The sequence below is a fragment of the Cololabis saira genome, chromosome 14 (assembly GCF_033807715.1).
Source record: "Cololabis saira isolate AMF1-May2022 chromosome 14, fColSai1.1, whole genome shotgun sequence".
Classification (NCBI taxonomy): Eukaryota; Metazoa; Chordata; class Actinopteri; order Beloniformes; family Belonidae; genus Cololabis; species Cololabis saira.
Window position 1 is genome coordinate 27,866,184 of NC_084600.1, and position 19,930 is coordinate 27,886,113.

The 19,930-nt window shown below is 41.3% G+C and overlaps 1 protein-coding gene across 3 annotated transcripts in view; it reads left to right on the forward strand.

Annotated features, from left to right (window-relative positions):
* The window catches only part of tmem132e (transmembrane protein 132E), a 479,435-nt gene that overhangs the window by 395,885 nt on the left and 63,620 nt on the right, over nt 1-19,930 (forward strand). For all 3 annotated transcript variants that reach the window (XM_061740292.1, XM_061740291.1, XM_061740293.1), the window contains one exon: nt 9,224-9,364. In XM_061740292.1, the coding sequence (XP_061596276.1) occupies nt 9,224-9,364 (141 nt within the window). The remainder of the gene's footprint in view (nt 1-9,223; nt 9,365-19,930) is intronic.

The following is a 19,930-nucleotide window of genomic DNA, read 5'->3' on the forward strand; positions in this document are numbered from 1 at the left end:
GTTTTCTCTGTGCATAAGTAATCTGTGGTTAAAAAACATTGGGAAACAAATGTTGTAAAGTTGAAGAAGCAGCAGGTGTACATAAGTAGGTCTCTGTGTTTACTACATCTGCTGTTGCGCTCAGATGTTGGACGGCAGAATGCTGCAGAATCACTCAAGACATGGATAGGCCCCCTTTCCTCAGCGCTGGGTCTTTATTCACTCCCAAAGTATGAATATGAATTATGAACTCATACAACTGCTGAATCTTTTATGATAAACATAATTATCCCTGACACATACAGTGTTGTTCTCTGTCAGCAGCACAGTGTGTCCCTTCCTCTGTCACCATGGCAACGCAGGTAGATGTACAGCCATAAACCCTCAAATGATCTAATGTAGTTTAATCAGACACATAAGGGGAAGTGGTCCTGAGGTCCAACATCTGCACTTAATCATTTATTAAAAAATTAGGCAAAAAGGAAAAGGGGTGTGTCTGCAGAGGAAACCCCCATCACACAGGTGGATCATGTGACATCAGTGACGTAATTATTTTTTATTCTGGGGGAAGTTGTTAGGAATATTTCACTCACTTAGTCTAAAATTAAAAAAAAATATATAATAGTAACCTCCACCCAAGTGGTCACTGTCGGACATGCCTGCACCGTCAGAACTGTGAACACTCGTGAAGTCTTGATGTCATACATCTTCAAGTGTTAGTCTATAAGCAACGAGAGCAGTTTTATCATGTTGGATTAGCACATCCCTGCTGCTGTGTCGTTTTTTATTTGACGGGAGTGAAACCTTTTAAAATGAGCATTCCGAGACATTCCATTTAGCAGAATATTAAAAATGTATGTCGTCATGGAGATATGAACTTATTACAGTGTGGTAATGACAATTGTTGCACTGAAGAATGTAAATTTTTGTGACTTTTCTGGCAATTGGGACTTTCTTTTTTAAATGTGGACAGTAAATGTTCTTTAAGAGGACTGTTAAGATAAAAAAGACTTTATGATTTTATTTAACACTGGCTAGCTTTATCGATTCATTAAAAAGACTATTAGATTAAATTGCACAACATGGAAAGGAAGTTGACTTCTGGTCCTCGAGGGCCGTGTGCTGTGTCCCTACGTGAACACAACCCTGACAGACATGGATGTGTCATTACCATACTCATGTAGCCCCTGGTGACATGGTGATGATGATCTTTAATTAGGATCACGTGTGTTGAAGCAGGGACACGTCTCAAATGTGCAGGACGGGGCCCTCGAGAACCGGGAATGACCTGCCCCCGCTCCAAAGCAACTCTGAACCCAAGCAGAAGTTTGTAGTAAAGGAGTCAAATTAATCACATTTTGTACTGGATTTGAATATTTTGTATATGTTTTATTAATTTTCCTCTTTTTTCTTAATAGCTTAATGACCATGTGGCAGAGAACTTTCAAATTTATGATTAGCCAAATTTTAAGACTCAAATAGAAATCTATTTTATGTTTGAACACTTTTTTTAACATATTAGTTTTAATATTGACAAAATAAGTACTGACACTGGTTATCTGGGTCACATTTCAATATTCTGCATAAGAAGTGTCCTGGTGGACAGAAACCGAGGGAAGACGGCAGGAGGACCGTTTGATTTGTTAACAGTGGAAGTAAAAAGTTAACACAAGTACTGTGTGTTCACTTCTTATGTAAACTTTTTACGTTCGCTGTCAACAAATCAAGTGATGAAAGTATAAATGAAGTAGAGAACAAATAGGACAACAGTGTTTCAAACGGGGTTTATGGCCCCTGCTCTTACTTCAGTACTGAGGATCCAAACACAGAGATTGAGAGAAGAAGAAGCACAAAGCCACATTAACCCTTTCATGCACACAGTTCTATAAATATAACACACAACATGCAAAAAGATGATTTCAAATTTAATGAAAATACCCACAGATTTTATATCCACAACACAGATGGGGAACGATTTGCTCAAATCGAGTTGTTACACCGTAAAATTACAGCAGCTGATGAAGCCAGTGTGGCGTTGATCGTAGGTCGGTGTGTTGTGGCCATGTGGGAGAGCGTTTGTTTTAGGACAACACTGATTAAATTTGCCAACTCAAAGGGGATGTAATGGGCAGCTCGCAAGTGTGATTTCGTATGTGTTGGCCAAGAAGCTACCCTGTTTAGCAGTCAGCCAGCCGGCTCAGAGACTAATAGGTGTTGCCATGGTAGGAGGCATCAGTGTAGAATGAGTAAGTAATGGCTCTGTCTTCGCTGAAGTGGCTCACACTGCCCTTCCACTTCCTCCCCGTGCAGCAGCAGGTCCTGCAGAGATCCTGAGAGTTTGGGCGGGTATTTTTGCTGCTTACCCCTCTGCAGCTTTTACATTAGCGATGCTCTTTCATTAATCAGCATTAACAGAGTTCCATGGGGAGCTCGATTCATGTGGTGATCCCATGGGGAGTGCTCCATCCCCTCTCATTTGTGGTGCAAAAGTGAAGCGGAGTCTGTAAAAAGGGCCGCCTGATTAAAAGCATTCGTTATGTGGAGTCTCCCTCAAAAGATGATGATGATGAATATGCAGGGCTTTTACAAGCTGCTGATGAGTGTTGGTAATGAATACAAATACAAGTATTACTCATCAGGGTTGCATCCCGTCCCAGGTAATGTAGTGGAAATTGATATGCCTTACTATAATGTGTAATTATAATCTTTTATCATCTGTATTTTTACAAGCTGCCGTAATCAAGTAGCAACTGGGTCATCCATTTAGCAATCTGAGAACATTACATTTCCCCCTTCTCCCCACATCAAAGGCAGCATGCTGTGATCAGGACGATTCCTTAAATGTTATATATTTCTCTTTCATCTTTCCATGACATGCAGTATCAGATCATTACTGTATTTTCTTTAATGTGAAGGGTTTGATGAAAGGACAAAATAAAAGCTGCACTAAGAAGAACAAATGTGAAGTACACCATCTTTGATAGGATTTACTTGACGTGGCCTTTTTAAGAGAGAAATGGAAAAGCTTTCTGAAGTTAATTGCAGGTTTACTTAACAAATATTGATGTTGATGACAAATGCACTCCACAAAAGGATTGGGCCTGCCACACAGGAGGCGGCATAATTAAGCCTTTGTGTATGTATTGGTTAAATAAAGCATTGCAACATGTGTTTGCTTGCTAGAACACACATCGATGCACAAAGATCCACAGTGAAGCTCTTTTCCTTCTGAAAATGGTAATGTGAGCATTCAGCTCTGGCCTTGGTTACAGGACATCCACAACCAGCACAAAGAAGGAAAACAAATGCACTGTGGAGACTCCCTTCTGTGGCCGAATCTCTCCGCTGCACTGTTCCCGGGATGCCCTGTGGTTTCTGGCCTCCATGGGCACAAAGGCAGCAGGACCTGGAGGTCATGGTCATTTATGCAGAGAAGACTCTGGATCGGGTTTGTCCTGGGGTGTATTGCTAAAGTTCAGTAGGAACGGGGTTTGGGGATTGTAGGAGGGTCTACGCTATGTTTTCTGTGTGTGCGTTGATTATAACCTGGAGCAGTCTTGAGGGAGTGCTGGGTCTGGCTGGCCAGCATGGATGTTGTTGGGGTAGTTTCTCTCACCTGTTTGTGATTCACTGTGATTGATCAGTGCTTTTGTGCTAAATGTAATGAGAAACACTGAAGGAGAGGGCCACATAAGACTGAAGCTCAACATCAGCAAGACCAAGACTATAGCAAGACTACAAGAGGAGCAAGGGCCCCTGGCCCAACAAAGGACTGGTCTTACAACAAAGACGTGGATTTGGGTTGTTAAGTCTTTGCAGCAGACTCTGGTATCAAGATTGGGAGGTTGACAGACTTACCGAACTAGTGAAGAACGTCTGACATGGGGTTTGTTTTGATCTGGACAGTCTGGACACGGTGGCTGAAAGAAGGATGGAGGACAAAAATGAAAGCCATCCTGGACAACCCATCTCACTCGTTCCAGATGGCAGATGGGGCAGCTCATTCAGCCACTGCCTCCTTCCATCCTGATGTAAATCTGCAGTAGTGTGACACTTGAATTTTCCCTCTGGGGATCAATGAAGGCTCGTCCTATCTCACACGTTCTAGATGGGATCGCTTATGATAAATTTCGATGTCTAACCTGTCTAACCAGTCCTAACAAGTTAAACGATAAAACGGTCACAGCAGTTATCACTTTCATTATTCACTTCATTTGTACGGGATTTGTGATGTTGGAAAACACTGGCTGTTTCCAAACCCCGTACTATACTTGTAGTGAATACTGATGTCACCACAGTGTCAGATGCAGAACACACCACACAGAGAATTCTGTAGTATTGAAACTCATGAAAAATGGTGCTTCCAGTAAAAAAATACCAAAAACAGTGCTGCTAACAAGTCCACCATGCATGCCATATCCCACGCATACTGTGCCACAACAGCAGTCACATGACCAACGTCTGGCTGAAGCATAGCAGACAGGCGTTTATGGTCGTTGATAATTAGTTTTTATTCAGACCCACCATTATTGTTGAGTGATGGTGATAACATCAACAGTCTGAGCCTGTTCTGCTTAAAGGGAGGGGAGAGTTTCAGCTGAAAGTCAGTTACTTTCACAAATCACGGATGAGTGGTGGACGCACTGAGCGCAGGTTACCGTAGAAAATGGAAGTGCCACAGCGGGACATCGGCATTTTTATCTGTCTGAGAAATAAATGGAATGATCTGAGAGATGTTGCGAAGGCCTTCAGGTTCCAGTCGAACGAAAAGACGGAAATATGATTTAGATAATGGTCTTTGAGAGTTTGTCTGGAAAGAGCTTGTGTTTGTCAGACTGAAAATGCAGTGATCTGAAAAAGAAAAACAACTGTCTTCGTGTAAACAAGGCAGAATCGTTAACTTTCATGGAGCCATTAAGAGACCCTGCAGGAAAGCAGCCGGCGACATTTTTATTAGCCAGAGTGACAACTGAGCAACCTACACTGTCTACAACTTTCATATCATTATATTTTCTTACTGTCTGAGACCACTACCTCTGACGTGATACAAACTAGTAGTAATGAACAGGAAGACAAACAAAAGCCGAGTACATTAATAATTCATCTCCGTCTTGTATTTCATGAAAATGAAACCATCAGATCAATATTCTCCTTTGGCTCTGCATGTCTGCGAGTCGTTTTCCTCGTGTATCAGTGAAGACATTCAGACGTGGCTCTGTGGTCGTATAACCAAACTCTCCATAACTGCGGGGGTGGGGGGCTCATATCTTCCTTCTCTTCTATTTTACATTCTGCCAATGCACACCTTTATATCACTTCTCAATTAAGTCGCAGCGAACATCTGCGAGCCAGATCTGGTCTGTAATTATGTGCCTCCTTGCTTTAAGAGGAAAATACTAAAAGCAAACTGTAGAGGGTTTTTTTTCTCATCACAAGGGATCTTTCTACATTTTTTTCATCATTTCATTACTTGTCATCTAGCAACGTTTTTACCTTGTATCATGCTCACGTCCAAATCTGCTGTGCTGTGGTAAACCAACAACCAGAGGCCTCAGGACAGTGCTGTTCCCACATAGCATTGTTTTGAATGTTTTGTGAACTTCATGTGTCCTTTGCTTAATTATGTTCATTTTTGAATAAGGACTGCATAGATATGCGTGTTGCCAATCATAAAACATTTAAACCACTTTTTCTTTTAGCTTCAGAAGGTTATTATAAGACAAGCTGCTTAAAAAGGGTTTGAAACAACCAAATATTTGACTGAATTAAGGAAGTACGTAGTAAAGCTCCTGATCACCAAGTGCTAACACCATGGGCGTGGTAGTGGGGGGAAAAGTGGACCTGACTACCCAGGGCCCGAGTAGAGAGAGGGGCCCATGAAAATCCAGTTTTTTTTTGTTTTTTTTTGTGATGTTTTTATTTTGAATGAATTGGGCCCTCCAATTAATTGGTGTCATAATTTATTTCAAATATATTGATAACATCAAATGAGAGAATGAAATTAATGTCACAGTTCTCCCAACATATTAGACATTCTGGGGTCCCCCTCTTGGAGATACAAAATGGTTTAGTCCGCCCAACAGCGACCGGCAACAGGTCAGTGCGCCCAGATCAGACACCTGTGTGCAGGACATCATGCTGCCCAAAAAACATAAATCGGGCTATTAGAAAAAGAAAGAGAGGAAACAAAAAGAAAGACGGCAGAACGAGGGGAGGCAGCTGCTGACTGCTTTCTTTCCCAAAGGCGAACCAAGTTAGATCGCCGTAAGATCTGCGTTGGTGCAACGCGGAACCATAAATCGGCCGGTGTACGTCACTCATCTGCAAGACTGCTCTCTGCTGCTCCGTTAACACAAAGTAACGATGGATATTCAGAAGTGGTTCAAGCACAACCACGCCAGCAAGTTTACAGGACTGTCTCAGAAAATTAGAATATTGTGATAAAGTCCTTTATTTTCTGTAATGCAATTTAAAAAAAACTAAAATGTCATACATTTTGGATTCATTACAAATCAACTGAAATATTGCAAGCCTTTTATTATTTTAATATTGCTGATTATGGTTAACAGTTTAAGATTAAGATTCCCAGAATATTCTAATTTTTTGAGATAGGATATTTGAGTTTTCTTAAGCTGTAAGCCATGATCAGCAACATTAAGATAATAAAAGGCTTGCAATATTTCAGTTGATTTGTAATGAATCCAGAATGTATGACATTTTTGCATTACAGAAAAAAAATGAAACTCCGTGCTGAGATTTAATGAATGATCCATCTAGCAATATTGCTGCTGCATATATCAACATGTAAATAACATACCAATATCACTATAGGCTCAAGTGTACACTAGTAATATATTAATTGAGTAATAACGCAATTTATTATTTTTGTCTTGTAAAAAGCCTTAGCATTGCGGTGCAGTGCTGTGCTTAAAAGCTATTGTCAATGTTCAATAAATTCATGATGTTACCAAAGCCAATGAATAATCATGTTAAATAACTGTGATCTCACTATCAATCAAAAATGATTGTGATTGTGATTTTTGCCACAGATAGATAGATAGAGAGAGAAAGAGATAGGTCTGGGTGGTGAGAACATGGCTGAAAAATGGCTTAAAACAGTTTTGCCTCTGCAATTTATTGCAGCCAGATGTAGCCCAGATGTAGCCTAATGTTTTAGGTATTTGAGCACAAGTAGGCCAAATGCATCAATTCAGAACCACTCATCAATATAATCTGATTTGATTGTAGTAGATTGTATAAATACACCCCCCCCCCCCCCCCCCCCCTTTTTTTTTTTCTCTCTCACGCGCCTCGCGGGCATAGATAGGGGCCCACTGACATTGAGAGTGTACAGGGCCCAGAATTTGGTGCTACACCCCAGGCTAACACCTCTGTATACATTTAAACTTGTGTATGTTAACACAATCCCAAGAAGAAAAACATCAGGAACGATCTCACAGAAGTGATTGCTGCTGTTCATCAACCTTGTTAAGTACTTATAAAAGGATTCTGCATTAACAAGTGAGGACACTTGTCAACCATCCCGAGCAGTGGATGCTCATCAATTTCACCTCAAGTCAGTCATATGATCTTTCAGATAAATCACAAATACCACATGGGATACGTAACTGCTCATTCATGTCTCAGTCAGCATGTTAACATTTAAAGTTCATGATGGTACAATTAGAAAAAGATGCACAAGTAAGACTTGTTTTGAAAGGCTGCGAGGAAATGCATCTTATTTCTTAACCAAACATACCAGTGTGGCTCACAGTTGTAAAGTTGCATCTGAACTAAACACAAGACTACTGAAACTATGTGTTTTTGGACAGATGAGACCAAAATTTCTGAAACATATTGCTCCTAATGTTTGTTCTATAAGCTCCTAAGTCACAGAGTACACCTGGTTTATCAAAGTCTTCATGAAACTAAGGATTTTGTTTACTTTTTGATCTTTTTGTACATCCTAACATGTAAAAACCTTAGAATTAGAATAATGAGTGCCTTCTTTTTCACATGGATGCTTGTTGTTCCTGTTTTCCCTTTTCCTACTTTCATTCAAGGTTATGCAGGGAACCTGTGAGAGTAGACATACTGTATATAGGAGCAGATTTAGTAGACACATTTGTTTTTGAATGGATGCAACACAAAAGTGTTGATCCAATTTTTGTGAGTATAACGCAGATTTATGCATCGACATACAGTAGGCCTGTGTGTAAATACTCTGGCGTAATCTTTGCAGACATTGTACATTCATGGATTAACAACACAACTGTGTGTACGTTTGCATGACTAAATTGGTGTTGCTCATCTGTGCATGCATTTGTGGGTATGTATTAAAATCTGTTAATGCAGGTGTTTGGAAGATACAAGCATACTGTCTCTTTAGAGTTAAGCAGTGAAGGTATCTTTGTATTGAAGTGCATTTTGCATTCCGTTAACATACAACTCGAGTTGTACATCTTCATGTTAATTATAAGTAATTTTGTCCAGAAACAAATGTAAATTGAATTTAAAAGCCTTGCTCGGGGCCATAAAAGCATGGCAAGCGGTCAACAAATTCCACTTGATGTATTTTAAATTCAGAACTATTTAATCTGAATTTGTGAAACATAAAGATGCAGCAGGAAGTGTGAGATTTCTAGGTTCAAACGACCTGCTTCTGCATGATGATACATGAAAAATGTGACTGTGATGGGCTCCTTGTGTGATGCTGCTAACCTTGACCTACCTGTGCACGATGTTCTCCCTAAGGAGCTGAGGGTTAAGGAAGCAAGGGAGACTTTAGGATCAATTATGATATTTTGACTTTGAAAATTTAGAAAATGATTTAATTTGATATTGCCATAAAATGCAAAGCCATTGCCATAAAAGGCTAACTTTATTTTGCATGGACGTTTGCACGAAGCCCATGAACATAGTCTCCAGATGTTAAAGTTAATAATGTGGTATTAATGCCCACTGTGCTTAGAATAAAGCTTTGAAGATCTGATTTTGCAGGAAATGTTGGTCAGCACTGTGACCCGCAGTAGTAGTCCCAGCCCCCTCGTCTCATGTATCATTGTGTTGACGTCTTCATTCATCTCGGTTATTGATTCATCTGCAGAATTGCTTTTGCCATGACGCAGTTTGAGGAGGAGGTCTGCTGCACACAGAGGGCGTTCACCTCTGACCTTGCACATAAATCATCCCCTCTAATATAACTGACATGCCTTATTCTTCTCTCCCTTGCCATTTTGTGCAGAGTCAAAGCAAAAAAAGGCGTGAACCTGCTGCAGACCAAGTCCAAGAACGCCCAGTGGAAGGTGGACTGGGAGGTGCAGTCCGGCGCCAAGCATTCCATCACCACCATCGACGTGAACAAGAACAAAGCGGCGAAGCAGGGGTAAGTCAACTGCTCGAATCTGAACACACTGTCTGTCCAGCCGACTCGTGCAGCTGCAGCTGTTGACGCCTTCTCCTGCTCCTCTTACACAAACTCATTTATCTTCCTTAACAATGGACTCTGCAAAGAGGTTTCCTTCACTTTGCAGCATTAGTTCACAGTACACTCCCTTTTTTTAAGATAAAACTCACCCTTAGCCCATGGCAGCGGCTGAAACACCCTCCATGTTATATAATAAAGATAAATGACCTTAGATATTATCTATTAATCTCACTGCTGCTGTGATTAATTTAAAGTATGTGGAAAGAAGAGGTAGATGATCTGAACTGCTGGCATTAAAACGCTTTAGAGGTGAGATGTTGTCTGACAGCAGTAATGATGTCAGAATAAACATGGCCGATGGCAGCCCTGCATCATCAGGAAGGTCAGGAGTGTCTGCAACTGTCTTTCCACACTGAAGGAAATGCGGCCAACGGTGAAAATTACAGGTAGAGTTGAGATTTGCAAGAATAATCCGGTTGAATGGTGCATTACCTGTTAATGGATTTGTTCACCTCCCTCATAGGTTTAACTTTAATATCTTTTCCCAATGTTTGATGGGATGAACTTAAGATTTCCTTTTATCTTTACTGTTTACCATCTTATGTTTGGGTGGGATCAGCTGCCGTAAATGTGTGTGAAGCTGTAGCGACAGAGAGAGAAGGCATTCCAACTCCCCCCTGTGTGTCATGAGTGATTTCAAGGTTGGATCAAATGTCCACCTATATCCACCTATATCCTCCAGCATATAAGCCAGTTTTCTCATCATTGTTTGAAGCTTTTTTTTACACATATACTGCAAGAGGCAGAGACACAGCAAAGTGAAACCAAGGGTTTACCTGAGCTGCACCAAGAGTGGAGGAGGGAGGGCGCAACCACACCACCCGAGACCAGAACCCAGGCCACCAGCAGCCCCACGGAGGACCAGAAGAGGGACGGGAGGAAACCCCCCGCCAGAAAGCCCCTCACAATAATGGGGCTTTTCCACTAGTACCTACTCAGCCCGACTCGACTCACCTCGCCTCAGTTTGGAGTTGGGCTGTATCTGACGTCATAACACTACATGCCACTGATTGGTCAGCCAGTTGGCCAATCAGATGTCTGAGTTAGGATGTGACATAATTTCAAGACCGACTTGCAGCTTCTTTTTCATTTTATTCGAAGAAAAATGCCAGCACAGAAATCTGTTCCGTGGCCTAATTCCGAGGTGGAGACATTCTTAAACCTGGTGGCAGAGGAAAATATTCAGAGAGAGCTAGATGGGGCAACGAGGAATGAGAAAAAATATATGGAGCTTTCTCAGTCCATGTCTGCTCAGGGCTACAAACTGACTTTTCAGCAGTGCCGAGACAAGCTGTGTCGCACAATCGAGTACATCACAGCAGCTTCGCTCCAACCCTGCCTACTTCTGATCCGGGTATGGAAAAGAAACAAGGGCAAGTTGAATTGAGTCGAGACGATGCAAGGAGAGTCAAGTTGGGCTGAGTAGGTACTTGTGGAAAAGCGCCATAAGAGAGAACAGAGAGGGTCAGCTAGCTGCCACCGAAGGATTTATGAGATGACTTTGCTCAGCCAGAAGCCCAGGTGTGCGCTTACAAGTACCTTTACTTCTTCGTGTGGCCTTTGAGCCAACCGCTGTGCTTTCACTGACTCTGGTTTCATCATGTGCCAGGCTGTTCCACTTGCATGACTTCATCTGGTGAGATATCCCCTCAGCAGATTTGGCCGAGCATAGCCAATCACCTGTTTTCTTAGTCGTATTATGTGCAGAACGCGGTTGTTGTTGTTGTGGCTTGTTCTGATGTTCCACTTATTTTTTCTTTCACCCACAACTTGAGTATATTATTCTGGCGTTTGTTGTGAGATTTAGCTGCATGTCATTATTAGATCACCGCTGCTTAGTATGTTCTTATCTCTGTACATTGCTGAGTGACAGCTGGGACGACAAGAGACGAGGGAAAAGCAGGCTGTACACTGATTACAAAGATTAATACTGTGATAGACAAGACCCTGCGTCCATCCTCTTTGACTCGTTGCAGCATTGTTTTCTAAAGTAAGGTTTATAGGTTATCTGGATAAACCAAAACAAAGCCCCCGAGGCTGTGCTTAATCTTTAAAAAATATATCCCTAAATATTTTGAGTCAAACCATTCACCTTGTTTACAGGATAAAGTTTTAATCACAAATGTTGAAATCAGGCGGACAGATCCTTTAAACAGGTGCTTGCGCCTTATCACAGGCAACATCCATCACATTTGGCTCCTGGGGTTTTATACAGTTTGCCTCTGAGCTGTAGCCGCTGAGGAGAAGCTCAGAACTCAGAATTATCCACAATAAATCATGATTTGTGATGCGCTCAATTCATTAAGAGCTAAAGTACTGGGAGTTTGGCTGGAGACACTGGAAACTGCTCGAACTACATATCAACATCCCCACGGACACCGCCATGTGGGGCGGAGAAGATCGAGGAAGGGAAACAGAAAGCAGTCTCACCTGAAAGAGAAGCCACCATTCCTCTCTTGTTTGCTCCCTAGCACCTTTGTGGCAGCTTTTCTTGCCACGTCTGGTGACCCATGTCGTGTAGTCTCTGCCACCCTGTCAACATGTGGGAAATGTCCAGTAGGGGGTCAAGCATGGGGTGAAGAAAAAGTGTGTCATGCTGCATTTAGTCTGAAGCCAATTCGATTGTGACCACCCCCAGGAAGAAACAGGAAAGCACTGGAAAGCTGTGACGTCATGGACAGCTTCCTTAGCGTCATACTGAGTGAACATGAGCATGAACTCTTTGTCCAACTGGCGCTCGTGTGTCATGAGAACGACTGCAGCGAAGTTGGACCAGTTGGGAATTCTGGATGTTTGTGTGTGTTTGTTTTATTGTAAAAACAATAGCATTGAGCTTCAAGAAAGTTGAAATACTAAATTCTGGTTTATACTATAAGTTTGCACTGAAATTGAGGGCCAACACATTTCATGTCATTGTTGTTTTATTTCGATTTTTTTGTGTTATAATGTTGTTTGATACTTCAGATGTTTCTGAAGAAATGATTTCTGCAAAAGGAAGTTGTGATGTTGCTCTTCATCCACATTCATGTCACGCTGTACAACCAAAGCATGTTTGTAGACACACAGATGTCAAAGTCAGAAATCTGTCGTTTTGAGCTGGCGGTGCAAAAGAAATTCAGATGAGTTGTTTTTGTGTCGGTCAGAAGGAAAATTCTGGATGCCAATGAAACCAAACCTGTCAGTCTGAAAACATCGCTGAAATGTTACACGTTTTGTTGCTGTGATTGACTGAAGGTTAATCCATCTTTCTGGAGGAATTTTACTCGCTAACTCAAAATATCTTTTATTCCAAATGAATCCTGTTAAAAAGTGCAAACTTCACTCATGAAGTGCTAAGTCAGTCATTTATCCCCACGAGTCATTGTAGTGTCATTGATCACTACGTCTGATCCGTGAGCTGGTGGTTCTTTTGAAAAACAGGATAAACTGTGGGAGCTGATGGGCTTGGAAGGGAGGTATTTTTAACCATCCACTTATCAGTTTCCAGCTTCTTCTGCACAGCATATGTTGAAAACTGAAAATGACCAGAAAGATTCCTGACCAGACTGCGTTCACTCATTTTTTTGAATCGACATTGTTTCACCTCCTACCAGCATTTGTGGAGAAGGCTGCAGGCCTAAAAGGCAAAATTCAATGTATGTTGACCAATAATATGAAAATTATGAAAAATAAAATGAAACATATTTTGTTCATATTAAATATTAAATATTAAATAAATGAGCAAAGACATAAGTCAAATTCGATGTAAGAATCATTGCCTTTCTCTTTTTTACGTTTTCTGCTTGGTCACAGCCTCTTCAGGTTCGTGTTTTTCAACTTCCTGTTTGAGGGGGTTCATTGACTGAGGGTCAAAAGGAAATGCCCCCTAACATCTACCATAAACATGCACCAGCCTAACACTCAAATACATTACTTTAATCAACCACTAAAAAAATACATGAAGTCTCAAGACAATTATCTCCCTAATCACCCAATTAAATACTGTAATAGGAGGAATTTTAATGTATCTCAGCTTAATAATTGTCCTCAGATGTCTTTTGTGCAACATTAAAGCAGAAGATAAGTAATTGCTAACTACTTAGCGCATCCCCCATCCAGTCATATCCCAGCATTGTTTTGCATCTCATTGAAGCATACATCCGAGTATCGATTCCATGTGAACAGCTGGTTCTGTTTACTCCGAACTGCCTGAGACTGAGAAGGGAAGTGACAGCGTGGCCCCTCTGGGTGTAGTGCTGTTCCTTTTATCAGCCCTGTCGCTGTATTGCTCTCTCAGATGAGATTTGATTTATTTTTTCCCTCATCAGATTCAGTTTTATTAATTTCTGGAATAATTTTTCATAATTCTTTTACTGTATCAATCCCATTCAGCGGGTTAACGACACCAGGAGAAGTCAAATATTGATTATTGTCGAGGGGCTGAGGATGAATAATGCTCTTAAAGACGGTGGCATTATTGCAGTCAATCAGGACAAAAAGATTATGCTGAAAGTTAAGCTGAATAACTCTGGGATGTAGTCTGAGACATTTTTCCAAGTGCTGATAATGACTCTTACTCAGCAGGACAGATGAAAAACTGTTTTCAAAGTTGCGTCATCACTGACATTTGAATCTGTTTTTATCAGATTAAGTGCTCTCGAGGAGTCGCCTGCTTGAATTCCCTCCAACTCTTAGAATCTCAGCCTTTTTCAAGATTCCATATTTTGCTCATTTACATTTTCTCATGATTACATTTCTGATTTCCAAAAGATTATATCCAAGTGCATCGTTGTTGAAAAACTGTCGTGTAAAAGAAATTGACAGAACATGCTGCCTTTCGTTTGCCACCTGATTGGCCACGCCCTGTTTTAGGTTAAAGCTTTGGTGAAATAAGCCATTTCTGCATGACAGCCAGTCAAACCTGCATTCTGTTTCTTCTACAGTAATGAGCTCTGTAAGACTTCCTGCAAGAGTACCAGTTATAACTACATACAGGCGACACAAATGGAGCTCTATTAGCTGCAGTTTCTGTGGTGTGCACATGAAAAGTCCTTCTGTCTATTTTGTGTAACGTTGCAGACCACAAAAATCTACCAAGCACACTGAAGGAGGCTGAAGTTGTATTGCTATTTAAGTATTAGTGGAAAAAAAGTGTCATGTGAGCAGCAGCTTGAAATTGACATTTTCTATCAGATATTTGTGACTGTAGCGATGCTGCCCAACGCTTCGAACCCTTTGTCACTTGTTAAATGTGATGCACATCTCCAGATGTAGTGACATTGTTTTCATCTGTGTTCAGTTTCTTCTTCACCATCATCTATCGGCATGAACATTTTTTAAAAAGAATCATGTCCATCACCACAAACTCATGAATATATTATAGATATGATTACTATGACTCTGCAGCTCATCTGCATATACCCTGCCAACTGTTGACTTAGACACATCTTAACATTTGAGCATCTGTCTTGAACTCCATCGTTGTCCACCAATAATAGTAATAAGCTCAACAACCGGAGAATATTAAGCCTTTCAGCCTCTTGGGGGCTTACAATGGCAGGGGCTTTTGTGCATTGAAGCATTTAGATTTCTTGTACCCCAAATAAGATTATGGCCCTTTTTAAATGAGCTTAATACGGCCACTTGAAGGGCTCTGGAGAGACTGAAGCATGCACCCCTTTCACCTCTTCATTCACCAATTTTATTCTGTCTTTGTAGCCCTGTAGCGCTTTGATCTGTTGAACTCTCCCTGTTAATCAGTTCAAACAAACCTCTGATCAAAGAATAAAATCCCTTTTAGCTCTGCAAAATCCCCAAGCCCAACTTTTAAAATATAGACTTTGTCCAATATACACACAGTAGATCATTAACGTAATGGAAACCAGGCTGGGCTTTATTCAACCACCTCCAGTTATTCCTTACAGCACGTTGGTATGAAATCACTTGTTTAAATTTTCAGTGCACACTTCTTAAGATTAACTCATGTTGAAATTGGTATGCCCATTTCAAAAATGTCTTTATATTAGTTGCTATCAAACTGGGTGAGTGTCATTAAAAAAAAAAAGAAGGAAGTTTCAAAGGTAGAGTAAGGGACGCCTGTAAAATGTGAAAGAACAAGAGGAATTTTGAAAATACTGTATATAACCAGAATGCTCACCTTTTTAATCCAAGTGCTTACATCCAGTTTACAAGTCTATTATCAATACAAAAGTTGCAAATCTTATGGTCCCCCATCCTAACTTGCAGCAGAAATAGGTGTTTTCTGTGCTTCATGATGAAGCACATAAAACTGAAGCCTTCATCAGGCAAAATGATATTAAGGCACATATTTATGCATAGCCAGTGTGTTTTTGTCCTTTATCTAGTTTTTGAGTGACAGCTGCATTACATGGCTAGCGGTCATATTAGCAAATTAGCACTAGGGCTGCAGCTACAGTAATTGCTATTTATAGCCAATCTATTGATTTTATTGAAAGGATTAATCGACTAATTGGATGACATAGCACAATAACTTAAACCATTTTATTTAGCTGTTGGCTCCCCAGAAGGGATCACCCAAAAGGAAAAGAAGCAGAGAAATAAAGCTTTGATCACATATACGAGTCTTTAATGTTGCGTCAACCATTTGTAACAGAGACAAAAATATTTGTTTTTAAACTTTTTAAAGCTGTTATCAAGATACAGACCCTGCGATGCACTGGCGACCTGTCCAGGATGTACCCCCTGCCTCTCGCCTGAAAATAGCTGGGATAGGCTCCAGCAGACCCCGGTGACCCTACAAAGGATAAAGCGGGTATAGATAATGGATGGATGGATGTTATCAAGATCTATGTCATTAAAGAAACTTTGAGACGTGTTGTAAGTTCTAATCCCCTGCACGAAGCAGACGTGTGAGGACATCGCCAATAAATAAGTTATTAAATTCATTGGCAACTCATTTTGTCATCATTTTTTGTCAACTTCCCCGATTATTCAGTGCAGCCTGACTCTTCACTTTTGGTAAACTTGACTTCTGAGCTGTGATTGAAAAGCAATTTGCGTGTGCTATCGATTAGACTGAAACCGCTATGACTGGTGTGGTCTGGAGGGCCTCAGGGGTAGAGCTTAGCTTAGCATCCAAAGATGACTGCCTTGGCCACAGGTCAAAGGCTGCTAATCGGGATTAACCGACTATTGGCTGGCCTCAACCTCGCCTGCTGCCATCTCTGGCAGCAGTTAATGTATCTGAGTCCTCCTGTCTTTGTCCCATGGACAACTACAGGACTCTTCCGGTTTGATTAAAGGCCGGGGCAAGCTCGCCCAGGTGATCAAGAGACAGGTTTGTTGGATGCTCCGCCAGCCATCGCAGTGCTTGTTTTGTGATGTTGTTTGGGTAACCACGATGGATGGATGGATGGATGGATGGATGGATGGATGGATGGACGGACGGACGGATTTGGTCAGAATGAATGAAAGAGTGCTTCTAGTTAGCATCATAGGTTACCATGAGTGGAAATAGGCGGGCTTGTCTCAACCAGGCGCCAGGTTTGCTAATTTTGCACATCTGCCCATTCTTTTGGCTGAACCAGGCTTTGGAAAGCAAAAGCTCCCTCCTATATTGTCCTCCAGAACCTTGACACTTGGGCTTAAGGAAACCCATGGGTGACGTCACACAGGGTTTGTCAAGCTCTTTAAGTACCGTTTCTGTTCCAGCTTTCATCAAGCTCTGTGGCTCCAGAACATATGAACACATACCGTGCTCTGCTAGCTATGTACCCTTCGATCCCCTCGGCTGTCATCAACGTGGAGACGACATACTGACGCCAAATCTCCTTTTACTACTTATAGTATCCATTTCCAAGGCAACTTGCTGGCATTTAACCGCCGACAACAAACAGCAACACTGATCACTCAGAATGCATATGACACACGTGCATGAACCTGCCACACAATCAAGCAGAAAAGTCGAGTTAATTAGCAGAAAGGGCAATGAATTATTTTGCATTTAGTTTCTCCATAAACACGACCTTTTTGTCCTTTTTTGTATGTTTTTAAGAAAAATTAGATCAGTGACAGAAAAATCCACCATGCTCTTGTTTTTGTTTTTTTGCTCCATTGAACAGGGACTGCAAAGTTATAATTACCATCATGTTTTAGGATTACAGCCTCATTTGTGAGGCTCCCTAGGGAGGTGTTCCAGGCATGTCCCTCCGGGAGGAGACCCCGGGGAAGACCCAGGACACGCTGGAGAGACTATGTCTCTCGGCTGGCCTGGGAACGCCTCGGACTCCCCCCGGAAGAGCTGGAGGAAGTGTCTGGGGTGAAGGAAGTCTGGGCATCCCTGCTGAGGCTGCTGCCCCCGCGACCCGGGAACGGATAAGCGGAAGAAGATGAGTGAGTGAGTGAGTGAGCCTCATTTGTAACTCCAGGTGCATGAAGTAGCAGGACATGGAGCGCATAGGAGAAACAGTTCAACATGCCAGCAATGCAAGCAGAAAAGGTCTGCAAGATTTTTGAGGGTCATGTTAGAACAGAAAGTTGTGTCATTCTTATTAAAATCCTCTTGTCTTATTTAGATCTCAAAAACCTTGTTGAAATGTCAAATTTAACTATATCTCTTTGAATGAAATCTGAAGCGGAAATGACATTTTCCTGCCGCTTTGGCTGATAGTTTTATGATTTAATCGTCAGTTATTTAAAAAAAAAAAAGCAAACCCTCTAACACACATCACTACCTCCCCTCATTTCCAGTGCGGTGGCCGTCAGCACGGCCCGGCGTTGAGCAGCTACACCTGCGGCCGTATCGGTGACAGCTTCAGCGTGTCACAGCCAGACGGAGGTGTTTGTTTTCAGTGAGTGATGTCGAGACAAATAGGCTGAGATCTCATCAGGATGCTCCGCGGAGGAACCATTTGTAGGCGGATGATCTCACAGAGAGTTTGATCTTGCTTTCATTAAAAGCCTCTCAGACTGAATGGAGGGGTGGGTTCCTGCTTTCTGTGAAGAGCAGAAGGTGAACATTTCACTTTCAACTGGGCGGGGTGACTCTTGTCATGGGTGGAGAGAGAATTACTCTGCCCCTTTGCCACCAGTGAGACAGTTTAATGTTAGGTTGGTTGAGCCTCACTATCAAACGTGCCCCACACAGGATTTTCAAAAGCAGGTCTGCTCTTACCACTGCTATCTTGCATGTCTGCAAAAGCAAGATGAAGAAGAAAAAAAGGTGTCATTATCCTGCATCAAGGCTCAAAAGAATATGTGTGTGTGTATATATATATATATATATATATATATATATATATATATATATATATATATATATATATGTATATGTATATGTGTGTGCGTATGTGTGTGTGTGTCAAATGTTCGCCAGACCCTCTGCCTAAAGCCGAAAGAAATCAGCCGCCTCTGAAATTAAGGCTATTCGAAAGAGGCAGAGCAACATTAGCAATTTTCTTGCAGAGTGTCTGCACTCAGCTCCTGAGACAGAAGAAAAGAAAAAAGCTTGTCTGCAAGATTAAGGTGCAGTGATTGTTTATTGACAAGGTGGTCTTTTCATTTAAAGACGATCAAATGGTATATGACAACTTCATCAGAGCGAGCAGGGAAGCCATTAGAAAACTGTCACCACTCCAACGTCGCACGCACAAGTGGGAACAAAGGAAAGAGCCAGATTAGGTTTTTCTGTATAAAAGCGCAAATTAATCATCTTTGCTAACATTAAGATTAATCTGTTGTGTCAACAAAGGCATGCAGCCAGATTTCTCAACAGAAGACATTTGTATTTGATTGGTTTCCAAATGATTATTGAATGAAATGTAACTGATGTGTTAATTGTGAAACTCAAACACCCAACTGTTCCCTTACACACACTGCAGGAATATTGTGAGGCTCCGACTTATAAAGCATTTAGGATTGTGGTATAAATATTTAATAAATGTGTAAATTCTGTCCAGCGCTTTGAGTCCACTTTGACTTGTCAATATTTAATGTTTTCAGGAGTTTCCTAAATGTGACCATTCCTTGAATAGAAGTGATAAACTTGGCTGCTGCTGCAGACTTTCAGGGCGTTTGACATTCATGTGGTTTATTTTTCAACAACATAACAGTTTGAAAGAGGCCTTAATTCTCCCCGAGGGCTCCAAAGGTTAGTTCAGCTGTGAACGTTGAGTCATTCATACTTTAAATGACTACACACACACATGCATACACACACACGTGCACACACACTGCTGTCCAGTTAAGTAGAAATACAGAAATCATCAGTGAGACATAAGTACAAAACTGTACACAGCAATTTAACAAGATCTTGACATTGCCATTAAGTCATAAATCACGTACTGTATGTTAATCAATATTGGAAACAGAAGCATCTGTTCGGTTAGTTGTCTTCACAAAGAAAGTAAACTAGTTCTGTTCAAGTCCGTTACTCACAGTTCGAGTCCATCCAAGTCATAGCAACGTCTGGGTCTTTAAGAAAGAATTAAAAAAGCCTGAATGGTA